This window comes from Danio rerio, chromosome 2 (assembly GCF_049306965.1).
Source record: "Danio rerio strain Tuebingen ecotype United States chromosome 2, GRCz12tu, whole genome shotgun sequence".
Lineage (NCBI taxonomy): Eukaryota > Metazoa > Chordata > Actinopteri > Cypriniformes > Danionidae > Danio > Danio rerio.
In genome coordinates, this window is record NC_133177.1 from 50,524,831 (window position 1) to 50,548,704 (window position 23,874).

The 23,874-nt window shown below is 37.6% G+C and overlaps 1 protein-coding gene across 2 annotated transcripts in view; it reads left to right on the top strand.

Moving 5' to 3' along the window:
- The window catches only part of wu:fb63a08, a 41,846-nt gene extending 21,301 nt beyond the window's left edge, over positions 1-20,545 (top strand). The window contains exons 10-57 of one of the 2 annotated variants that reach the window (XM_073930149.1): positions 1,736-2,019; positions 3,555-3,820; positions 6,057-6,113; positions 6,197-6,334; positions 6,450-6,706; positions 8,817-8,901; positions 8,996-9,073; positions 9,319-9,456; positions 9,532-9,797; positions 9,908-9,992; positions 10,129-10,233; positions 10,355-10,492; positions 10,597-10,856; positions 10,951-11,035; positions 11,179-11,283; positions 11,436-11,573; positions 11,678-11,937; positions 12,032-12,116; positions 12,257-12,361; positions 12,519-12,656; positions 12,761-13,020; positions 13,115-13,199; positions 13,339-13,443; positions 13,595-13,732; positions 13,836-14,095; positions 14,190-14,274; positions 14,415-14,519; positions 14,672-14,809; positions 14,947-15,206; positions 15,301-15,385; positions 15,522-15,626; positions 15,780-15,917; positions 16,022-16,281; positions 16,376-16,460; positions 16,604-16,708; positions 16,860-16,997; positions 17,135-17,394; positions 17,489-17,573; positions 17,713-17,817; positions 17,971-18,108; positions 18,212-18,471; positions 18,566-18,650; positions 18,788-18,892; positions 19,013-19,150; positions 19,260-19,519; positions 19,614-19,698; positions 19,807-19,945; positions 20,110-20,545. In XM_073930149.1, coding sequence (XP_073786250.1) covers positions 1,736-2,019; positions 3,555-3,820; positions 6,057-6,113; positions 6,197-6,334; positions 6,450-6,706; positions 8,817-8,901; positions 8,996-9,073; positions 9,319-9,456; positions 9,532-9,797; positions 9,908-9,992; positions 10,129-10,233; positions 10,355-10,492; positions 10,597-10,856; positions 10,951-11,035; positions 11,179-11,283; positions 11,436-11,573; positions 11,678-11,937; positions 12,032-12,116; positions 12,257-12,361; positions 12,519-12,656; positions 12,761-13,020; positions 13,115-13,199; positions 13,339-13,443; positions 13,595-13,732; positions 13,836-14,095; positions 14,190-14,274; positions 14,415-14,519; positions 14,672-14,809; positions 14,947-15,206; positions 15,301-15,385; positions 15,522-15,626; positions 15,780-15,917; positions 16,022-16,281; positions 16,376-16,460; positions 16,604-16,708; positions 16,860-16,997; positions 17,135-17,394; positions 17,489-17,573; positions 17,713-17,817; positions 17,971-18,108; positions 18,212-18,471; positions 18,566-18,650; positions 18,788-18,892; positions 19,013-19,150; positions 19,260-19,519; positions 19,614-19,698; positions 19,807-19,937 — 7,077 coding nt within the window. In that variant the 3' untranslated portion in view covers positions 19,938-19,945; positions 20,110-20,545. Of the gene's footprint in view, positions 1-1,735; positions 2,020-3,554; positions 3,821-6,056; positions 6,114-6,196; positions 6,335-6,449; positions 6,707-8,816; positions 8,902-8,995; positions 9,074-9,318; positions 9,457-9,531; positions 9,798-9,907; positions 9,993-10,128; positions 10,234-10,354; positions 10,493-10,596; positions 10,857-10,950; positions 11,036-11,178; positions 11,284-11,435; positions 11,574-11,677; positions 11,938-12,031; positions 12,117-12,256; positions 12,362-12,518; positions 12,657-12,760; positions 13,021-13,114; positions 13,200-13,338; positions 13,444-13,594; positions 13,733-13,835; positions 14,096-14,189; positions 14,275-14,414; positions 14,520-14,671; positions 14,810-14,946; positions 15,207-15,300; positions 15,386-15,521; positions 15,627-15,779; positions 15,918-16,021; positions 16,282-16,375; positions 16,461-16,603; positions 16,709-16,859; positions 16,998-17,134; positions 17,395-17,488; positions 17,574-17,712; positions 17,818-17,970; positions 18,109-18,211; positions 18,472-18,565; positions 18,651-18,787; positions 18,893-19,012; positions 19,151-19,259; positions 19,520-19,613; positions 19,699-19,806 lie in introns of both variants that reach the window. The other variant, XM_073930150.1, reaches the window with a different exon arrangement.
- The last annotated feature ends 3,329 nt before the right edge of the window (positions 20,546-23,874 follow it).

A 23,874-nucleotide genomic window follows, 5' to 3' on the forward strand; every position in this document is an offset into this window, starting at 1 on the left:
ATCTGTTTGTTTTGGTTGTCTTCATTTTAATGGTTTAGTGAGGATGCGATGGTGTGCTTTACCTGCCTGTTTCCCCCTGAAGTGTGTGAGTTGTGTGAAGTTTGATTTGGGGGAAGTTTTGGGGGCAGGGTTTGCCTGACGCACTGCAAGCTTCTAGTCCGACAGTGGAAACGCAACATGACTTACTGCTCACCTCCCGGGCGATTGGCCCGGCCAGATAAAAGCCCTGGCTCGCACTGGCCCGACAGTGGAAATGCGGCTATTGACTCGAGGCCACAGTTTGAGTGCCTTAGACCAGTGGTCACCAAACTTGTTCCTGGAGGGCCAGTGTACTGCAGATTTTAGCTCCAACCATAATCAAACACACCTGAACAAGGTAATCAAGATCTTACTAGGTATACTTGATACATCCAGGCAGGTGTGTTGAGGCAAGATGGAGCTAAACCCTGCAGGGACACCGGCCCTCCAGGACCAGGATTGGTGACCCCTGCCTTAGACACTCATCAGCTATATCGCACTGCTACAAGTGTGATACTGCATCTATACAGCAGTTTGATGGCACAATTGTGTCGACAAAAAGGAAAATCAAACATGGAGAGTCTCAAAAATCCTTGTGTACGATGAACTACTTTCTTCCACTACTCATTTACATAAAAATAACAGCAGAGACTATTTGTACTTCACAAACGTCACTTTAGATGTAGAATTTAAATGATTCTCTAGCTTAATGTCTAAAGTTATGACAAAACAGGTCATTTTTGCTCACATTTTAAGATTATAAGGCTGAACGACATGAAACGCCTTCGGTCTACATTTCCCAGTATTTCTCTGCTGCAATCAGGATATCACAATAATTAACCCAGAAAAAGCCAAAGCAAAGCAAACACTAACAGATCACTATGGTATAAATACAGCACTGCAACAAACAAAAGAGAGAAATCAACTTAGAGTGTCGCTTAGATGTTTTATGATGATTAAAACAGCTGTAATTTGAAATTTACGCTGAGTATTTCCTCCTTTATTTTCTCCTTATTATGCAGTCTCTGTCACCATCTTGTGACAGAATGTCAACCGCCTTAGCTCTGCTCAGTATGCTTAGTTGCTTTCTAAACAACTACATTCCTACCTAAAAAGCCTCAAAAGTAAATTATGTTGTCCAACAGCTGCAATATTTGTCAAACTGCAGTGAGTTAGAGAGTATTTAGTCCCTCTTTAGTCCTAGTGTGTGCAAAGTAATTATATATATATATATATATATATATATATATATATATATATATATATATATATATATATATATATATATATTTATATTTATATATATACATATACACACACACACACACACACACACACACACAAATATAGCCTATTGTAGGACCACTGATTTTTCCCAGAAGTTTACAAATTACCCATTCATAACATTCACCATTCATATTTCAATCAAAAATCAACATTAAAAAGTCAATAAAGAAGTCAAATTTACTTCAATAAATTTGTAAAAAAAATTATAATAATACATTTTTTTGTAAAATTTCCCTTATAAAGCAGAAATAATGAAAGAGTAAACTGCAGCATAAATCGCTCCCAATAAATATTAAAACTGTCATAAATCTAACTCCTAATTCCTTTCAACAGATTGGAGTAAATGTCAAACTAAGAAAAATAGGTAGAGGAAAAGAGGTAAAGTGAGGTATCGCTTCTTACCTTACCTTGACATTTTTCTTCCTTCCAGGTAAACGGCGGTCAGGTTCGCCTTCCTGCGCAGTTTGGTTCATCCATGTCTGCGTTTGAGTCTGGTCCTTACATTCAGCTCGATACAAACTTCGGCCTTAGGTTGCTGTTTGGAAACGCCAGGCTGTTCATCCAGGTGGATGAGAGATATGAAGGCGAGCTCTGCGGCCTGTGCGGCACCTACTCTGGCAGTCAGTTTGATGATTTCCTGACACCCGACGGAAACCTGGTGGCAATTGCGCACGAGTTCGCCAGCAGCTGGAATAACAATGACAGCGAGTGGCCGTAAGAGATCAATGATCACACAATTTGTATTTATTCATTCAAATAATAGCTATGAATTTGTAAAGACAAAGTTAATGGGTCATAAATCAAAAATATTTTAATTTCAACTATTATATAGGCTAATAATAGAATAATTGCTTTCTAAAAACAAATTGGCAAAATAAGTCATGTATTTATACACTTAAAGCTGATATGTGTGTCTAAAATCGATAGTTTCAATAAATATATTTTTAGAAATATATTTTCTTCCAGTGTTACATAGAAAATGCATTCATGTCAATATATTTCAGCAAATATATTTTCACAATTTTTATATTTATATCATATTTTATATATAATATAATATAATATAATATAATATAATATAATATAATATAATATAATATAATATAATATAATATAATACATATTTTAACATGATTACTCAAAAAAATGTAGTACTTTATAAAAAATATTCAAAAGTATTGTTAAAGACAGACAGTGAATTGGTTATTGGGCAGATACAAAGACATTTATTATGACAGGTGTGATGTTTCTCCTGATGATTTAAAGGGATACTTCACACACAAGGATTTCATAGGGTATTATTTTCAGCGTAATGACAATTTTTTTCTGGCATGTTTATAACAATGTGGTTTGTAAACGAGTCAAATCTTTCTATAAAATCGTTTGATCCTGTTCACAAAGATGATTTGATTGATACAGAGATTAATCATCCACAATTTTTAAAGTGATTATGTGTATTTTCTAAATATTTTAATGATATTTTTTAAATAAAAGCATATAATTTAATTTCAACATTCATATAAGCTACCCAAATAATTTCAAAATATATTTTAGGGATGATACAATTCCAATACCTTGTATCCATTAATTAAAATATAAACGATTAAAAAAATGTTTTAAAATAAAGTGTCAAAGATATATTATATATTTATACACATATAGTTCAGATTTGTGTCAAAGTCTAGATTTTTAGGTAAAGGAAATATATAATTTAGGCATAAATTTTCTCCCAGTGTAACATTAATATTTTTCTTAGAAAATAATGCAACAAAAATAATTAAATAAACAAATTAATTAATTAATTAATTAATTAATTAATTAATTACAGTTCTGTCAATATATTTTAGCAAATATATTTTTGGTCATAAATATAATATAATATAATATAATATAATATAATATAATATAATATAATATAATATAATATAATATAATATAGAAAATAAAATAATTCAATATAATATTTTAACATATGGGACAATTGTTAAATGAAAAAAAAAATGATTTAAAAAAGTCTAGAAATTTAGCATTTTCATTTTTTTACACTCTATCATGTTAGAGGATATTATATGATAATCCTCATATCTTACATCTATCTGATTTCTTACTGTCTAAAGAAAATCAATAAAACTGCTGAAGAAACCAGCTTAAACATTTGAAACATTTAAAACTCTCCAAACATAACAACAAACAAGATCAGCATCAATATAAAATGTTTAAAACTAACACAGTTCACTATTTTTTTCCAGTTGTAGTGATGGTTCTCCAGACCCCCCTGCATGCCATCCAGGTCTGGAGGATGATGCATATACGAAGTGCAGTGAACTATTTGAAGATCCTTTTAAAGAGTGCCACTGGTTCGTTCCACCCCAGATTTATGTCAGCAGCTGCGTTTCTGATTACTGCATGTCCCAGGGGGACAAAGCTCAGCTCTGCACCTCTTTGGAGGACTATGTGTCTGCTTGTGAGATGGCTGAGGTGTTTCTGCCCCAATGGAGGAATCATACCTTATGCTGTAAGTGTGTTGCAAAATAAACATTTACTCTTTTACATTAATATGCAACACAATCTCACGGCAATTCGTAACTTTTTCATTTAGTGGCTAATTCGTATGAATTCGTACGATCTAATTCGTACAATTTAGTACGATTTGCTTATCCCCCAATGACGGTTGGGGTTAGAGGTGGGGTCAGGTGCCACGCCTCCTTTTTAAAATCATACCATTTCGTACGACTGAACTCGTACGAATTCGTACGAATTAGCCACTAAACTGGCAAAACGTAAAATACTTACGTTTTCTCGTGAGATCAGGCTGTAATATGTATAGTTAAAGTCAAAATTATTAGCCCTCCTGTGAAATGTTTCTTATTTTTTTAAATATTTCTCAAATGATGTTTAACAGAGCGAGGAAATTTTCACAGTATGTCTGGTAATATTTTTTCTTCTGGAGAAAGTCTTTTTTTTTATTTCAGCTAGATTAAAAAGCAGGGTTTTTTTTTACCAATACCAAGGTCAATATTATTAGCCCCTATAAGCAATATATTTTTTAGATTGTGTACAGTACAAACCATCATTATACAATAACTTGCCTAATTACCCTCGCCTGTCTAATTAACGTAATTAACCAAGTTATGTCTTTAAATGTCGCTTTAAGCTGAATAGAAGTGTCTTGAAAAATATCTAGTAAAATAGTAGAATTCCGGGAGTATTCCGAGAGACAGTCCAATACAGTAGATGGACAGGGAATGGGTCTGAAATATGGGAGACTCCCGGGAAAAACGGGAATTGTTGGCAGGTATGACTTACATACTGCAAAATATTTTTGTGTTGCACCATTGAACTTAGTTTAAACATAACATTACATTCCAACTAAATACTTATGGAAACCTACCCCCCATATATAGTGCTGAAAAAATGACAGCAAGATTAGTTTGCGTTAAGGAGCTTACGGTAATGATCTCCCTCTACTCACAGCGTTAATTTCCTCCTAAATCTCACTTTTTTTTCGGTTCATAAAAGAGGAGTTTAATTCGTTTTCAAGGAGTGTTTTGTATTAATTGTATCCATCAATTAAAATGAAAATTTCCCTTTCTATTTCCCTTCTATTCTCTTTCATGTGTAGGATAATTTTTTTTTAATAATCAAATATAATGTGTTGACAATTTCATGTCAATTTTGCTTGCACTCACGGCTCGCGATGTAGGTATGTGCGTCATCTGTTATTAATTACTGACTATAATATAATGTATGCTAGGCTACTATAAAATGGTATTTGTCATTTAAGTTTCATAGGACAATTAAAGTTGAAGTCAGAATTATTAAACCGTCTTTTAATAAATATATATATATATATATATATATATATATATATATATATATATATATATATATATATATATATATATATATATTTCCCAAATGATGTTTAACAGAGCAAGGAATTTTTCACAGTATGTCAGATAATATTTTTTTCTTCTGGAGAAAGTCTTATTTGTTTTATTTTGGCTAGAATAAAAGCAGTTTTTAATCATTTAAAACCATTTTAAAGTCAAAATTATTGGCCCCTTTAAGTTTTTTTTCAGATAGTCTACAGTACAAACCATCATTACACAATAACTTTCCTAATTACCCTAACCTTAGTAGTTAACCTAATTAACCTACTTAAGCCTTTAAATGTCACTTTAAGCTGTTTAGACAAAAATAAATATTATTTTAAATATTATTTGCTGTCATCATGGCAAAGATAAAATAAATCCGTTTTTAGTAATGAGTTATTAAAACTATCATGATTAGATAGTTTTATATAGATTATTAAACAGAAATTGGGAGGCAAAAATAAACAGGGGGCTAATAATTCCAATAAGGATAATAATAATAAGGTTGAATAATTCAGATTTTAAAGCAGTTTAACTATTTAAATGCCTCTTATTGGATATAACAACATTCAATGCGACTACACTGCACACAGAGCTTGTGACCTATTAACTATGGCTTCCTTAAGAACATGAGGTGCAACCGAAGTAAGAACAGATTTAGTTACAAACTAGCTAGTAGTTAATAAGCCCCTAGTGTGGACTTTACTTTCCAGTTTAAGAACAAACTTAAGGAACAAACTTAAAGTAATAGGTTCATTCCGCTGTGGCAACCCCAGACCCCAAATAAATAAAGGAACTGAGCCAAAAAGAAAATCAATGAATGTATGAATGAATGATATACCTTAACCCTATGGATGTTTTTATTTCTCAATACAGTTGCCAATCCTACAGCACCACCAACAAACAAGCCCACACCAACTCCATCCTCTGCAAGTAAGCACTCTCTCGTTTTTCTCTTTCGTTTCTTTCCTCTTGCTTTATTCTCAATATTAATTAATTCCCTCGTCATCAACCAGGTTGTCCATGGAGCTGTAACTTTGACCAGGATGAATGTGGGTGGGAACAACTCATCCAAGACAGTTTTGATTGGACGAGGTGGTCAGGATCAACTCCATCAAACTTCACCGGGCCAAATGGTGATCACACCACAGGAAGTAAGTCTAAAATAGATTATGGCATTCTGACTATATCCTGCATTTCATGTAAACATTGGGTCAATGTCAATAGCATGTAAGCATCCCTTTTCCTCTCACTGATTGTTTTAAATAGGTGGCTTTTACATGTATATCGAAGGAGACAGTGTAGTCCATGGTGACTCAGCCCGAATAATGAGTCCCGACTGTCACACTTCTGGCCAGCAGTGTTTGAGTTTTTGGTTTCACATGTACGGGCCGGCACATTTCATGTCACTCAACCTCTACAAGTTTGAAAACAACCGTGCCACCAAAATATGGTCCAGAGAAAACAACCATGGTAACCGCTGGATCCAAGGACAAGTAGAAATCAAGCCACAAAATCCATTCCAGGTACGTTTCTGTATGTCCACATGAAAAGTAGAAGGCATTAGCCTGGTTTCCACCTAATGTGAAGGGAATGTTTGCAAAATAACCACAAAAAAAGAAGTGAATTAAGTGCATTTCCACAAAGTCCCTTTAAGGCAAGTCATTTCACTCGAAGGCCATCTTTGAAACACCTCTTGGGCAGTATGCTCTGGCATTCTGCTTGAAAGAGGAAACATCAAATTCTCCAAAACTGCTTGCCAAGCTTACCATTGAATTTCATATTAGGAATCATCAATGAAATCAAACAACTGTCTATTTAGTTTCATTTCTAAACATCCATATCAATCTGCAGAAACTCACGTCTGGTCCAAGCCCCTACCCTGGAGTATCGTCAGTCTATAGCGATCGATGATTGGCTCCTGTACTAAAAGGCGGGCTTTATTCACAATATATTAATCGATGATTAACTGATGTACTAGTAGACGGGGCTTTATTCACCATATTGACCATTACACTTTCCCCCATTTAAAAAGAAACGAGTGACATGTCTTGTGTATTCTAGTCTCTGATTTCCATCAAGTTGTTAGAGTGGCTGACTGTAGTATTGGTAACCTAGCAACCAAGTAAACAAGGCATGCAAAATATAAATTACAAAGTTTATTCAGCAAATGTGTTTTCATCTCCCATAGGTTGTTTTCAATCACATGGTGACACAAGAAATTCAGATGAAGGGCAGGAAGTAAAAAACAGAATGTGAAAGATAGAAGAAAGTCTTTATTTTTGCATTATACCATATTTCAAAGGAGAAATAAGTAGAACATATTCACATATGTTGGGTATGATCATTATATCATGTGGACGGCAGAGCTTTCTACTAAACTAGTGTACATTATTCATTTATTTATGTAAGGGGGGAAAAGTGCTCCCCAATAATAACCGTCTAGTTTTGTCACAAGGGTTGCATTTTTTTTTTTCGATCGATGAACTTACCATCAACAAACATTCACCACTGCTGCACATCTCGATGCTTATGTTACGGTTGTTTATTCCGACAAAACGCCAGTAAAGGTATGGATTTTTGCAAAACATTTTTTTTGCAAGGCATTATTTATATTCTTAAGGATATTCTCAAGTATGTTGGTGTTTGTAGTTTTATATAACAAGTTAACATCTTTAAACACTTAGCTAGGACTGTATAAAATCTGTATTGGTGCTGTCAAAAGAATTATCGCAGTTAAAAGAAAGTTTTAACACATAGATATATTGAATAAATGTTAATTAAATGCTGCCTTTTCTTCCGTTTTTCAGCCAGTTTCTTGAATTTTGCCAAAAATGGAAGTGAAATGGTCAAGTGGTTGGAAGTCTATAAAAGCTGTTTGGCATTTGTTATTTTGGCAGATTTAAACAATTATAAACAACATAAAACATAAATATTGTGATGTTCTGATAGCGATTCCTATGTAGAAGAACCACCTGCCTCCTACCTCCTGCCCTCTGTCAGAATTTCGCACATCAATGACAACATGTGAAAACAACCTATTATTTGCGTTAACCCTTTTTCACACATGTCTAAAACCACCTGAAATGAGTGGAAAAACGTTTTTGTGACTCAACAAATTCGCATAAAAAATTTGGCGATTCCATCACTCGTTTCTCATGTAATACTTTAAAATGTATATAAACACAGGGAATGGAAACCGATAGAAGTCTGACAAAATAGAAGAAAGTCCAGATCAGATATGTGGCCGGCCGGAAGTGCGATATGCATATTAACATTTGTTATGACACTGTATAACAATAATTAATATTTTTACAGTACTTTGATAGTTGGGTTTATGGTTGGGGTGGGGGTAGGCATTAAAAAATACAATTTATTAGGTAATTTAACAGATAGTATAAATAATACTCGATATAAACACTGTTTTTAAGTTACTGTGACGGTTTGGTTTAAGATTAGGGGTGGGGGTAGACATTAATAAAATACAATAAATGGGAAATTTAATAACAAATAATATAAATAATTCTCTGTAACTTCTGGCCACAACTGTATCTTATCTAGCAACAACCACAAAATAGCTTGAGTGTATATATAATGGTGTATATATAATGTGTATAATATATTGGATTTTTTCAGATCATCATTGAAGGCATCAGGGGGTCAGATTCTCGCTCAGATGTCGCCATAGATGACGTTACCATAACACATGGGGCATGTGATTGTAAGTATTTCAGAAATAAACTTCAGTAATGCTGTTAACCATATATGTATGAAACATTTTTAACATAATATAGTTATTGATATTGCATTGGCAGATTCGTCTGTAGAAGATTCAGAATCAACCACTCTGGAACCCCATCTCACTTCTCCAAATGTTGTCGATCCCTATCCAAGTAAGGTTTCTAACAATTATGTCAATGTGAAAGTGATTTAAAACACTCTTTTGACAATTAACATTACTCACAGGTAATTGTTCCTGCAGTTCGTATTAGGGAATTGCACAAAGAGCTCAAATTTAAAGTATACTCTCAATAAACAAAGATTTGTCTTGTGAATTTAAAGGTGAAATGAATAGGGTGAAGGTCATTCTTGGTCTATGTCATCGCATTACAACTTTGCGGTTGCTTTGATTTGTCAGATTGCAGAATGAGCTGTGATTTTGAAAGTGACATCTGCAGCTGGACTCAGATGGTAACTGATGTTTTTGATTGGACAAGACACAGAGGCTCCACCCCCACATCAATGACCGGCCCCTCCTTTGACCACACAACAGGAAGTAGGTCAACATCAATAATTTAACTTAGTGTTCAATCCTTTGATCATTTCTCTAGTAAGTTGTCTCATTTTCTAGGTCCAGGTGGCTTTTATATGTATATTGAGGGTGACAGTGCTCTCCATGGTGACACAGCCCGCCTCATCAGTCCACAATGTGCTGATCCTCAACCTCAGTGTCTCCAGTTCTGGTACCACATGTATGGCTCCAGCTGGACCATGGGACTGAGTGTCTACCTGTTGCAATACGGCAATGTTTTTAAACAGGTGTGGAGGAAGGGAGAAGACCAGGGAAACATGTGGCATCTTGCAAGGGTGGACATTAAATCAGATGTTAAGTTCCAGGTTTGTAAAATTTTGACAACAATTTAAACTTCCTCAAATTCTCTACATATTAAAGTAAATATATCAAAATATGAGATCTAATCTGTAGATATTTATTATTGGTGTATCAGGTGATCTTTGAGGGGCGTAGAGGAAGCTCAAGCTGGTCAGATGTTGCCATTGATGATGTCTCACTGCACAGGGGACCCTGTAGCGGTATGTTTCTACTGTGTGTTGATTCTTAGTAAAACATTAAGGGTTACCAACAGATCAATATTTTTAGCAAAATTAGTTTTCCACTTAAAAAAAAAAAACATGAATTAATGTGTTAATAGTGGTAAATATCTTTTAGATTTACCAAACCATGCGGATCCACCAACACTCCCCCCACCTCTACCTGCAACAACACAACAACCTGCACCCAATCAAACTGCAAATGTACCAAACACCTCACCATGTAAGACTACTGTCCACCATGAACTAACATTCTACCATAAAACTAACTAACTACCATAATTATTTCTCTGCATCTTCCAATGTTATCAAGAAGTTACTAATGAAATGTGCTTTTTTTCCAGCTTGCAACATCAACTGTGACTTTGAAAAAGACATTTGCACTTGGACTCAGTTGGCAACTGATGTTTTTGATTGGACAAGACAAAGAGGCTCCACCCCCACACCACTGACTGGTCCCTCCTCTGACCACACAACAGGAAGTGGGTTTTGTTTTCTAGATCTAGAATTCTACATTTTGAGCATCCAAATTATAACAATTTCCAATCTCCAAATGTATGTTTGTGTTGCTCAACTTCTTTACCAGGTGGCTTTTATATGTACATTGAGGGTGACAGTGCTCTTCATGGTGACACAGCCCGTCTCCTAAGTCCACAATGTGCTGATCCTCAACCTCAGTGTCTTCAGTTCTGGTACCACATGTATGGCTCCAGCTGGACTATGGGCCTGAGTGTCTACTTGCTGCAATATGGTAATGTGGCCAAAGAGGTGTGGAGGAAGAGAGAAGACCAAGGAAACATGTGGCATCTTGCACAGGTGGACCTGAGTCCAGATGTTAAGTTCCAGGTCAGTAAAAGTTTGACAATAACCTAATCTTCTTCAGATGCTCTTTAATTAAAGGTAAATATACTAATCTGCAGACATGTTGTTGGTCTATTAGGTGATCTTTGAGGGGCGTAGAGGAAGCTCAGCACGGTCAGATGTTGCCATTGATGACATCTCACTACACAGAGGACCCTGTAGTGGTAGGTTTCTACAGTGTGGAGACCCTTAGTAAAAACTTTCAGCTTCAGGACCACCAAGACAGCTCATTTAGCACAACAACTAGGTTTTGCAAACCGATGCCTTACTTAAAATATAAATATTTACAATTGTAAATATCTTTCAGATTTACCAAACCACGTGGTTCCACCAACACTGCCCCCACCCCCACCTCCAACAACACCACAACCTGCCCCCATCCAAACTACAGAAGTACTAAACGCCTCACCATGTAAGACCACTGTCCATCACTGCAAAGTGATCACATTCTGTTATAAGTGATGGTACCAAAAATAACATTACTGTAATTACTTCACTGGGTCTTGCAATGTCTTCAGGAAGAGACGAATGAAACTGGTACTTAAATGTGCTTCTTTTTTCCAGCTTGCAACATCAACTGTGACTTTGAAAAAGACATTTGCACTTGGAAACAGTTGGCAACTGATGTGTTTGATTGGACAAGACAAAGAGGCTCCACCCCCACACAACTGACTGGTCCCTCCTCTGACCACACAACAGGAAGTGGGTTTTGTTTTCTTGTTTTAGAATTCTACATTTTAAGCATCCAAATTAAAATTATTTCCAATCTCCAAATTTATGTTTGTGTTGCTCAACTTCTTTTCCAGGTGGCTTTTATATGTACATTGAGGGTGACAGTGCTCTTCATGGTGACACAGCCCGTCTCCTCAGTGCACAATGTGCTGACCCTCAACCTCAGTGTCTTCAGTTCTGGTACCACATGTATGGCTCCAGCTGGACTATGGGCCTGAGTGTCTACTTGCTGCAATATGGTAATGTGGCCAAAGAGGTGTGGAGAAAGAGAGAAGACCAAGGAAACATGTGGCATCTTGCACAGGTGGACCTGAGTCCAGATGTTAAGTTCCAGGTCAGTGAAAGTTTGACAATAACCTAATCTTCTTCAAATGCTCCACAATTAAAGGTAAATATACTAATCTGTAGACATGTGGTTGGTCTATTAGGTGATCTTTGAGGGGCGTAGAGGAAGCTCATCCCGGTCAGATGTTGCCATTGATGACATCTCACTGCACAGAGGACCCTGTAGTGGTAGGTTTCTACAGTGTGGAGACCCTTAGTAAAAACATTGAGCTTCAGGACCAAGTCAGCTTATTTAGCACAACAACTAGGTTTTGCAAACCGATGCCTTACTTAATATATAAATATTTGCATTTGTAAATATCTTTCAGATTTACCAAACCATGTGGTTCCACCAACACTCCCCCCACCTCCACCTCCAACAACACCACAACCTGCCCCCATCCAAACTACAGAAGTGCCAAACGCCTCACCATGTAAGATCACTGTCCACCATTGCAGATTGATCACATTTTGTTACAAGTGATGGTGCCAAAAATAACACTACTGTGATTACTTCACTGGGTCTTACAATGTTTTTTTTTTAGGAAGAGACGAATGAAACTGGTAATTAAATGTGCTTCTTTTTTCCAGCTTGTCACATCAACTGTGACTTTGAAAAAGACTTTTGCACTTGGACTCAGTTGGCAACTGATGTTTTTGATTGGACAAGACAAAGAGGCTCCACCCCCACACCACTGACTGGTCCCTCCTCTGACCACTCAACAGGAAGTGGGTTTTGTTTTCTTGATCTAGAATTCTACATTTTAAGCATCCAAATTATAACAATTTCCAATCTCCAAATTTATGTTTGTGTTGCTCAACTTCTTTTCCAGGTGGCTTTTATATGTACATTGAGGGTGACAGTGCCCTTCATGGTGACACAGCCCGTCTCCTTAGTGCACAATGTGCTGACCCTCAACCTCAGTGTCTCCAGTTCTGGTACCACATGTATGGCTCCAGCTGGACTATGGGACTGAGTGTCTACTTGCTGCAATATGGTAATGTGGCCAAAGAGGTGTGGAGGAAGAGAGAAGACCAAGGAAACATGTGGCATCTTGCACAGGTGGACCTAAGACCAGATGTTAAGTTCCAGGTCAGTGAAAGTTTGACAATAACCTAATCTTCTTCAAATGCTCCACAATTAAAGGAAAATATACTAATCTCTAGACATATTATTGGTCTATTAGGTGATCTTTGAGGGGCGAAGAGGAAGCTCAGCATGGTCAGATGTTGCTATTGATGACATCTCACTGCACAGAGGACCCTGTAGTGGTAGGTTTCTACAGTGTGGAGACCCTTAGTAAATACATTGAGCTTCAGTACCAAGTCAGCTTATTTAGCACAACAACTAGGTTTTGCAAAACTATGCCTTACCTAATACATAAATATTTACAATTGTAAATATCTTCAGATTTACCAAACCACATGGTTCCACCAACACTCCCCCCACCTCCACCTCAAACAACAACACAACCTGTCTCCATCCAGACTACAGAAGTGCCAAACGCCTCAGCATGTAAGACCACTTTCCACCACTGCAGATCGATCACATTCTGTTATAAGTGATGGTGCCAAAAATAACACTACTGTGATTACTTCACTGGATTTTACAATGATTTCATGAAGAGGCTAATAAAATCCTTAATGACGTTTGGCTTTTTTTCCAGCTTGTCAAATCAACTGTGACTTTGAAAAGGACGTTTGCACTTGGACTCAGTTGGCAACTGATGTTTTTGATTGGACAAGACAAAGAGGCTCCACCCCCACACCATTGACTGGTCCCTCCTCTGACCACACAACAGGAAGTGGGTTTTTTCTCTTAATCTAGAATTCTACATTTTAAGAATCCAAATGATAACATTTTCCAATCCCCAAATTTATGTTTGTGTTGCTCAACGTCTTTCCCAGGTGGCTTTTATATGTTCATTGAGGGTGACAGTGCTCTTCATGGTGACACAGCCCGTCTCCTCAGTGCACAATGTGCTGACCCTCAACCTCAGTGTCTTCAGTTCTGGTACCACATGTATGGCTCCAGCTGGACTATGGGACTGAGTGTCTACTTGCTGCAATATGGTAATGTGGCCAAAGAGGTGTGGAGGAAGAGAGAAGACCAAGGAAACATGTGGCATCTTGCACAGGTGGACCTAAGACCAGATGTTAAATTTCAGGTTAGTGAAAGTTTGACAATAATCTAATCTTCTTCAAATGCTCCACAATTAAAGGTAAATATACTAATCTGTAGACATGTTGTTGGTCTATTAGGTGATTTTTGAGGGGCGTAGAGGAAGCTCAGCACGCTCAGATGTTGCCATTGATGACATCTCACTGCACAGAGGACCCTGTAGTGGTAGGTTTCTACAGTGTGGAGACCCTTAGTAAATACATTGAGCTTCAGTACCAAGTCAGCTTATTTAGCACAACAACTAGGTTTTGCAAACCGATGCCTTACTTAATATATAAATATTTGCAATTGTAAATATCTTTCAGATTTACCAAACCATGTGGTTCCACCAACACTCCCCCCACCTCCACCTTCAACAACACCACAACCTGCCCCCATCCAAACTACAGAAGTGCCACATGCATCAGCATGTAAGACCACTGTGCACCACTGCAAAGTGATCACATTCTTTTATAAGTGATGGTATCAAAAATAACATTACTGTGATTACTTCACTGGGTCTTACAATGTTTTCAGGAAGAGACGAATAATACTGGTGATTAAATGTGCTTCTTTTTTCCAGCTTGTCAAATCAACTGTGACTTTGAAAAGGACGTTTGCACTTGGACTCAGTTGGCAACTGATGTTTTTGATTGGACAAGACAAAGAGGCACCACCCCCACACCATTGACTGGTCCCTCCTCTGACCACACAACAGGAAGTGGGTCTTGCTTTTCTAGGAGTTATTCTATATGAAAAATACAGCATTTTCTTTTAGATGGAAAAAATGTTTTGTTGCAAAAAATTATATGACCATTTGCCTATTTAAGAGTATGTTTTCCTCACTCAAATTTCCAGGTGGCTTTTATATGTACATTGAAGGTGACAGTGCCCTTCATGGTGACACGGCACGTCTCCTTAGTGCACAATGTGCTGATCCTCAACCTCAGTGTCTTCAGTTCTGGTACCACATGTATGGCTCCAGCTGGACTATGGGCCTGAGTGTCTACTTGCTGCAATATGGTAATGTGGCCAAAGAGGTGTGGAGGAAGAGAGAAGACCAAGGAAACATGTGGCATCTTGCACAGGTGGACCTGAGTCCAGATGTTAAATTTCAGGTTAGTGAAAGTTTGACAATAACCTAATCTTCTTCAAATGCTCCACAATTAAAGGTAAATATACTAATCTGTAGACATGTTGTTGGTCTATTAGGTGATCTTTGAGGGGCGTAGAGGAAGCTCATCCCAGTCAGATGTTGCCATTGATGACATCTCACTACACAGAGGACCCTGTAGTGGTAGGTTTCTACAGTGTGGAGACCCTTAGTAAAAACATTGAGCTTCAGGACCAAGTCAGCTTATTTAGCACAACAACTAGGTTTTGCAAATGCCTTACTTAATATATAAATATTTGCATTTGTAAATATCTTTCAGATTTACCAAATCATGTGGTTCCACCAACACTCCCCCCACCTCCACCTCCAACAACACCACAACCTGCCTCCATCCAAACTACAGAAGTACCAAACGCCTCAGCATGTAAGATCACTTTCCACCACTGCAGAGTGATCACATTCTGTTATAAGTGATGGTACCAAAAATAATATTACTATGATTACTTCACTGGGTCTAACAAATTTTTCAGGAAGAGACGAATGAAACTGGTAATTAAATGTGCTTCTTTTTTTCCAGCTTGTCACATCAACTGTGACTTTGAAAAAGACTTTTGCACTTGGACTCAGTTGGCAACTGATGTTTTTGATTGGACAAGACAAAGAGGCTCCACCCCCACACCACTGACTGGTCCCTCCTCTGACCACACAACAGGAAGTGGGTTTTGTTTTCTTGATCTAGAATTCTACATTTTAAGCATCCAAATTATAACAATTTCCAATCTCCAAATTTATGTTTGTGTTGCTCAACTTCTTTTCCAGGTGGCTTTTATATGTACATTGAGGGTGACAGTGCTCTTCATGGTGACACAGCTCGTCTCCTCAGTGCACAATGTGCTGACCCTCAACCTCAGTGTCTTCAGTTCTGGTACCACATGTATGGCTCCAGCTGGACTATGGGCCTGAGTGTCTACTTGCTGCAATATGGTAATGTGGCCAAAGAGGTGTGGAGGAAGAGAGAAGACCAAGGAAACATGTGGCATCTTGCACAGGTGGACCTAAGACCAGATGTTAAGTTCCAGGTCAGTGAAAGTTAGACAATAACCTAATCTTCTTCAAATGCAGCACACATTAAAGTAAAAATATTAATCCGTAGACATATTATTGCTCTATTAGGTGATCTTTGAGGGGCGTAGAGGAAGCTCAGCCCGCTCAGATGTTGCCATTGATGACATCTCACTACACAGGGGACCCTGTAGTGGTAGGTTTCTACAGTGTGGAGACCCTTAGTAAAAACATTGAGCTTCAGGACCACCAAGTCAGCTTATTTAGCACAACAACTAGGTTTTGCAAAAAGACTTTTTAGTTATTATATAAATATTTGCAATTGTAAATATCTTTCAGATTTACCAAACCATGTGGTTCCACCAACACTCCCCCCACCTCCACCTCCAACAACACCACAACCTGCCCCCATCCAAACTACAGAAGTGCCAAACGCATCAGCATGTAAGACCACTGTGCACTACGGCAAAGTGATCACATTCTGTTATAAGTGATGGTACCAAAAATAACATTACTGTGATTACTTCACTGGATTTTGCAATGTTTTCAGGAAGAAACAAATGAAACTGGTAATAAAATTAATTTATTTTTTCAGCTTGTCACATCAACTGTGATTTTGAAAAGGACGTTTGCACTTGGACTCAGTTGGCAACTGATGTTTTTGATTGGACAAGACAAAGAGGCTCCACCCCCACACCACTGACTGGTCCCTCCTCTGACCACACAACAGGAAGTGGGTCTTGCTTTTCTAGGAGTTATTCTATATGAAAAATACAGCATTTTCTTTTAGATGAAAAATTGTTTTGTTGCAAAAAAATTTATGACCCATTTGCCTATTTAAGAGTATGCTTTCCTTACTCACATTTCCAGGTGGCTTTTATATGTACATTGAGGGTGACAGTGCCCTTCATGGTGACACAGCCCGTCTCCTTAGTGCACAATGTGCTGATCCTCAACCTCAGTGTCTCCAGTTCTGGTACCACATGTATGGCTCCAGCTGGACTATGGGACTGAGTGTCTACTTGCTGCAATATGGTAATGTGGCCAAAGAGGTGTGGAGGAAGAGAGAAGACCAAGGAAACATGTGGCATCTTGCCCAGGTGGACCTAAGACCAGATGTTAAGTTCCAGGTCAGTGAAAGTTTGATAATAATCTAATCTTCTTCAAATACTCCACAATTAAAGGTTAATATACTAATCTGTAGACATGTTGTTGGTCTATTAGGTGATCTTTGAGGGGCGTAGAGGAAGCTCATCCAGGTCAGATGTTGCCATTGACGACATCTCACTGCACAGAGGACCCTGTAGTGGTAGGTTTCTACAGTGTGGAGACCCTTAGTAAAAACATTGAGCTTCAGAACCAATAAGTCAGCTTAGCAAAACAACTAGGTTTTGCAAAATAATGCCTTACTTGATAAATAAATATTTACAATTGTAAATATCTTTCAGATTTACCTAACCATGTGGTTCCACCAACACTCCCCCCACCTCCACCTCAAACAACACCACAACCTGCCCACATCCAAACTACAGAAGTGCCAAATGCATCAGCATGTAAGACCACTGTGCACCACTTCAGATTGATCACATTCTGTTATAAGTGATGGTGACAAAATTTAACACTACTGTGATTACTTCACTGGATTTTACAATGATTTCATGAAGAGGCTAATAAAAACCCTAATGTAGTTTGGCTTTTTTTCCCAGCTTGTCAAATCAACTGTGATTTTGAAAAAGACATTTGCACTTGGACTCAGTTGGCAACTGATGTTTTTGATTGGACAAGACAAAGAGGCTCCACCCCTACACCATTGACTGGTCCCTCCTCTGACCACACAACAGGAAGTGGGTTTTTTCTCTTAATCTAGAATTCTACATTTTGAGCATCCAAATTATAACAATTTCCAATCTCCAAATTTATGTTTGTGTTGCTCAACTTCTTTCCCAGGTGGCTTTTATATGTACATTGAGGGTGACAGTGCCCTTCATGGTGACACAGCCCGTCTTCTCAGTGCACAATGTGCTGACCCTCAACCTCAGTGTCTCCAGTTCTGGTACCACATGTATGGCTCCAGCTGGACTATGGGACTGAGCGTCTACCTACTGCAATATGGTAATGTGGCCAAAGAGGTGTGGAGGAAGAGAGAAGACCAAGGAAACATGTGGCATCTTGCACAGGTGGACCTGAGACCAGATGTTAAATTTCAGGTCTGTGAGACATTGAAAATAACCTAATCTTTTTCAAATGCAGCATACATTAAAGTAAAAATACTTATCTATAGACTTGTTATTGGTCTTTAAGGTAATCTTTGAGGGGCGTAGAGGAAGCTCAGACCGGTCAGATGTTGCCATTGATGACATTTCACTGCACAGAGGACCCTGTAGCGGTATGTGTCTACACAGCAGAGGCCATTACTAAAAATATTCAGCTTTAACAAAAGATCAATCTTTAAGGCATAACGAATATTTCAGTTTGCAAAAGAGTTCATGAGTTAATGTGTTAATACTTACAATTATCCTTTAGCTTTACCAAACCATGTGGGTGCACCAAAACTCCTCCCGCCTCTACCTCCAACAACACCACAACCTGCCCTTATCCAAACTGCAGATGTACCAAACGCCTCATCATGTAAGATCACTAGTGATCCCTGCAGTGTCATGGTTCAAAAAAATAACACCACCATGATTAAATTCCTGGATCTTTTGATGTTTTCTGGAATTACTAATCTAACATGTGCTTTTGTTCCAGCTTGTCACATCAACTGTGATTTTGAAAATGATATTTGTGCTTGGACTCAATTGCCAACTGATGTATTTGATTGGACAAGACAAAGAGGCTCCACCCCCACACCACTGACTGGTCCCTCCTCTGACCACACAACAGGAAGTAGGTTTTTTCTAGATCTGGAAATCTTTCTACAGTTTAGGAATCAAAGTTATAACATTATCTTAAATGGCTAAAAATTTATGTTTGTGTTGCTCAACGTCTTTTCCAGGTGGATTTTATATGTACATTGAGGGTGACAGTGCTGTCCATGGTGACACAGCCCGTCTCCTCAGTGCACAATGTGCTGACCTTCAACCTCAGTGTCTCCAGTTCTGGTACCACATGTATGGCTCCAGCTGGACCATGGGACTGACAGTCTACCTGCTGCAGTACGGCAATGTGGCCAAAGAGGTGTGGAGGAAGAGAGAAGATCAAGGAAACATGTGGCATCTTGCACAGGTGGACCTGAGACCAGATGATAACTTCCAGGTCTGACAATGTTTTAAAATAACCTGATCTTCTACAAATTCTCCACAATCCAATGTAAATATACTAATCTCTAGACATGTTATTGGTCTATTAGGTGATCTTTGAGGGGCGTATAGGAAGCTCAGCCCGGTCAGATGTTGCCATTGATGATGTTTCACTGCACAGAGGACCCTGTAGTGGTATGTTTCTACAATGTGAATGTTCTTAGTATAAACTACACACTTTACGTTGATTTACTAGTATTAACTAACATAAATATTCCAAAAAAATTCTCTCTGTCTCTTCAGATATCACTGCCTCAGACATGTATGGAAATTCTGACAGTGAAAATAGCACAATAAAGCTAAAAGAAGAGAAGGCAAAGAATGAGAAAGACTGGAAAGCAACGGATGAAAATGTTGCAGCAAGACGGAGATAAACATCCTGGTAATAAAATCATTTTAGGTTAAAATCAAATCAGATTTTAGGTAAAAAAAAAAAAAAAATTCTAATTCACTATTTTACCAGTTTAAGATATACTGTAATGTTAAGAGTCTTTTAACAAACATATTCAAAATATGATAGTTTCTATTTCTATCTCTGTTACACAGGCAGTCCATGCTGTTAAACGAATGCTCTTATGCCGAAACATACTTCCATCTTTGTAAGGCAAATGACCACCTGATAATACCCGTCATCGGTCAATCTGGACTTCCTCCTTTTTTAACTAGGACCTATAAGTTATTTTCTCTAACAGACTTTTCATAATATTACATAAACTAAACACGGCTTTTCATCACTAAGATGTTTTCCCCTCCTACAACAGTTTGTTTTTAGTGAAGTTCACACAGGCATCGTATCAGCTTGGCATCCCAAACATCTTAACATCTACAAAATGCCTTATTCTATTGTTCTACATAAATATATTGTTATATTATTTAAAAACTAGTAAAAGTCTTTTTTTGCAAATGTTTCTTGTATGTGCACATTATCTGTGATTCTCTTTTGAACTTTATTTAATAAACGTTTTCATTTGGTGCAATAAAATCCTGTTATGTGGTGATTGGTCAAATGACCCAGTCTGTTGTGATTGGTCGACTGCATGCAGCTCATGTTGGAAATGGAACGACCAATACTGTTATTACAGGTTATGAAGTGTTGAAGATTTCCAACAGTATGGCTGTTACTCAAAATACGTTCTTCAGGGATTTTGTGTCCTCGTGTAACGCCATCATCAACTTACAAAGTTCAGTTCCAATACTCAAGACCACAAGAACAGAGGACGTGTGAAACTTCCCGGATGTGTTCTTGATAAAGGCGTGAGCACCGAACTCGCTCGAGAAGTCCCAGAAGTCATTGCGACTGGAGGTGGGAAACCTCCAATAATTTTATATAGGTTTATTATTAAAGTTCAGAGATAAAACGTATTGACCTCAGGAGTTTCCCTAAATGAAACGGTGAATATAAACATTACCATGAAAATCTTAATAAAGTAATGAACACATTAAAGGTGTTTATTTTCTGAAATTCATATTAAAATCTGTTTTATTATTATTGTGCAACGCATATTTGTAAAGTCTTTATGCATAGTATATATTGTGAAATGGGCAAAACAATATAAATCATTGCATGAATGCTGTAATGTTTAAATCATTTTCCATTAAAACACAGTAAGGTCATGTGACCAACAGGAAAAAAATTCTCACAGGACGTGTTCTCACAGTCTCCCAAAGAAAGATTCGCAAGAACGCAAGTCCGATCTTTGTGTTCTTGGAATTGAGAAACTGCCTATATGAACAAACAAGATGGCTGTAATTTTATCTTCAATTAAAGCCCAAATTTGAAAAGGAACCGTTGTTCAATAAAACATGCAAAATTATTAATAAAAAAATGATCTTCATTCAAAAACAACCACCCTCTGAATCTTGCACTCTACTCATTTAGGTAGCTGTACTGTAGCAGTAATCAGTAAAACGATTGGGACACAACACAAGGTTGATGCTTCGCTGTTATGGTCTTGGTTTAAAAATGAACTTTTAACCTTTTAATTCTTCAGAGCCATAACCTTTGGCAGTAAAGTAAAAAAATTATGAATAAAGTTGATTCTGTTTTATTCTGGGTCTGTGTGCACAACAAGTAGACAGGCTCTATAATGTTTTGTGACGACACCAACACGAAATAGTTTGGAAGTATTTTCAAAACGTCTTGTTTTAAAGATTCTGAGTCAACTCCTCCTATTGAGAGACAATGGCTGCGTCCCAATCCGCATACTACGCATCCTTAATAGTAAGGGTGTCACGATCCTCCAAATCCTCGATTTGATTACATTTTCGATTCTAAAGGCACGATTCGATTCGATTTTCAATTATGAATAATTAATTAATTAATGACCAATTAATTATTTGTAGCCTACCGTTTAAACTACCTGACCTGCATGGTCTTTGTTTTACCCATAAACAAATCATACAGTAAATGAATAAAGGCAAGATACACACATAATTACCACCTGTCCATAACTGTAACATAACACGGGACTCGTGAATAGGCAGTTGTGGCAATTAGGATGTAAATCCATACCACCTGGAGGAAAATGATTACAGGTTAAAAAGAAAAGAGCGGAAGAGGAAGTGATAAGAACGGTACGAGGAGAGCACTAAAAAATCTGTGTCGTTATAATGGCGTCGGTAAAAAAGACGCACAACCAACAGGAACCAGCCAACAGTATCTAAGGTGTTCGCTAAAATGACTGAGTGAAAGATTGAAGCAGTCCTCTGACTGCCTGGACCTGCTGTCTCGAGCGCAATACAGTGTGTGTGCGTCTGTGTCTGTGTGGTCACGTGATGTGCATTTTCAGAGGTAGAGAGGAAGGAGGGCTGCTCAGAAATGCTACACGTCACTGTGGATGTCAAATCGTTGTCGTTCTAAAATGCCATTTAAAAACAAAGACAGTGTAAACAGGGCCTGAGTGTGTACTTTTCGCGAGCGAATTTGCAACGGGGGCGGGCGGAGGATCGCGATGCCAGTGTTGTCTATCGGACGAACTGTACGTAATACGTACATAGCAGAGCTTGCAAAACTGTGTTTTTTTTGTCGACAACACAAACGTTGTCAACATAACTCACTGGAAATCCAAAATGCTTACACACCGGCGACTTCATTAAAAGAGGAGAGGGTTTAAGTTCTGTCGACGGGTCTCCTGCTTCTGCAGTTTAACAAGCACTTCAACAAGCCTGTTTTTTTCCCGCTTGGCAAGCCGATTCTATTTTTTGATTCGATAATCGAAATTGAGCATAAATTTCGATCGATTTCAATTAAAAATACCCCTACTAAATAGTATTTGAAAATAAAATAAGTATGTCCCAAACCATAGTATCTTAAAATAAGTATGCCAGAGGTTCCCGGATGGTTTGCTATTTCCGGTAAAAAATTTAAAGTGTAGAAGCGTCCATACTCTAACTGCTGACTTTACCCACAATACATTGCGCGTAGGACGTGAATCCAATTAGAACTACAAACGCGTGTGAAAAGTATAAATAAACTACAAACATGATGGACGTGCAAGACCAACAGTCAAGTAGAGATGCTTCAGTAAGGATGCTTGAATGACTGTTAGTCAATATCTAGCCCACCGGAAAATATTTAAATCGCATTACCCGTGTTATATTTTATCTGCAACAACAATACTGAACTTACATAAAGTCGCGTTTGAACGTCAAAATGTCTGAATGCATAATTATCCAAAGACCTGAGGAGATTTCTCGGCATGAAAGACTCATAAATGGGAGATTAACCTGCTGCTGCTGCTTCTCCAATAAGCTAGGAAATTAAATGCAACAGAAATGTGAATGTTGTGTGGATGATTGACAGGGGGCAAAAATAAGCAACACAATGATCTTTTAAAGAGGAAGTAGTATGTCCCAAAGCTTGCATAATCTTCTTTTGCACACTCGAAAGTGTAAACTTTTCCTTCACAAAAAAGTACATAATTTTTAGGGTGTAGTACAAGTATGCGAATAGGGACACAGCAAATAACTTCACTCACTGTGATTTTTCAAATTTGAAACTTTACATGCTGTTTTCATTCAATCCAAGTTGTGTTACGACACTGCATAAAATGTAATTTCATTATAGGGATCTTTTATTGATTCTGCATTATATTCAGGGATGTCTTACACTTTCACAACATGACTGTTTTCCAGAATTCCACTCATACTTTTAGTCTGTTAAGTTAATGACCTATGCCATTAAATACAGCAAAACCTGCTTAGCAAGATGCAAAATTCCTACATAGCCTCAAGAAAACACATGGTCAAGTGAAAACACCAGAAATGCACTAAGCTGGACACACATAATTTGAACAATATGAAGGTTTCAGT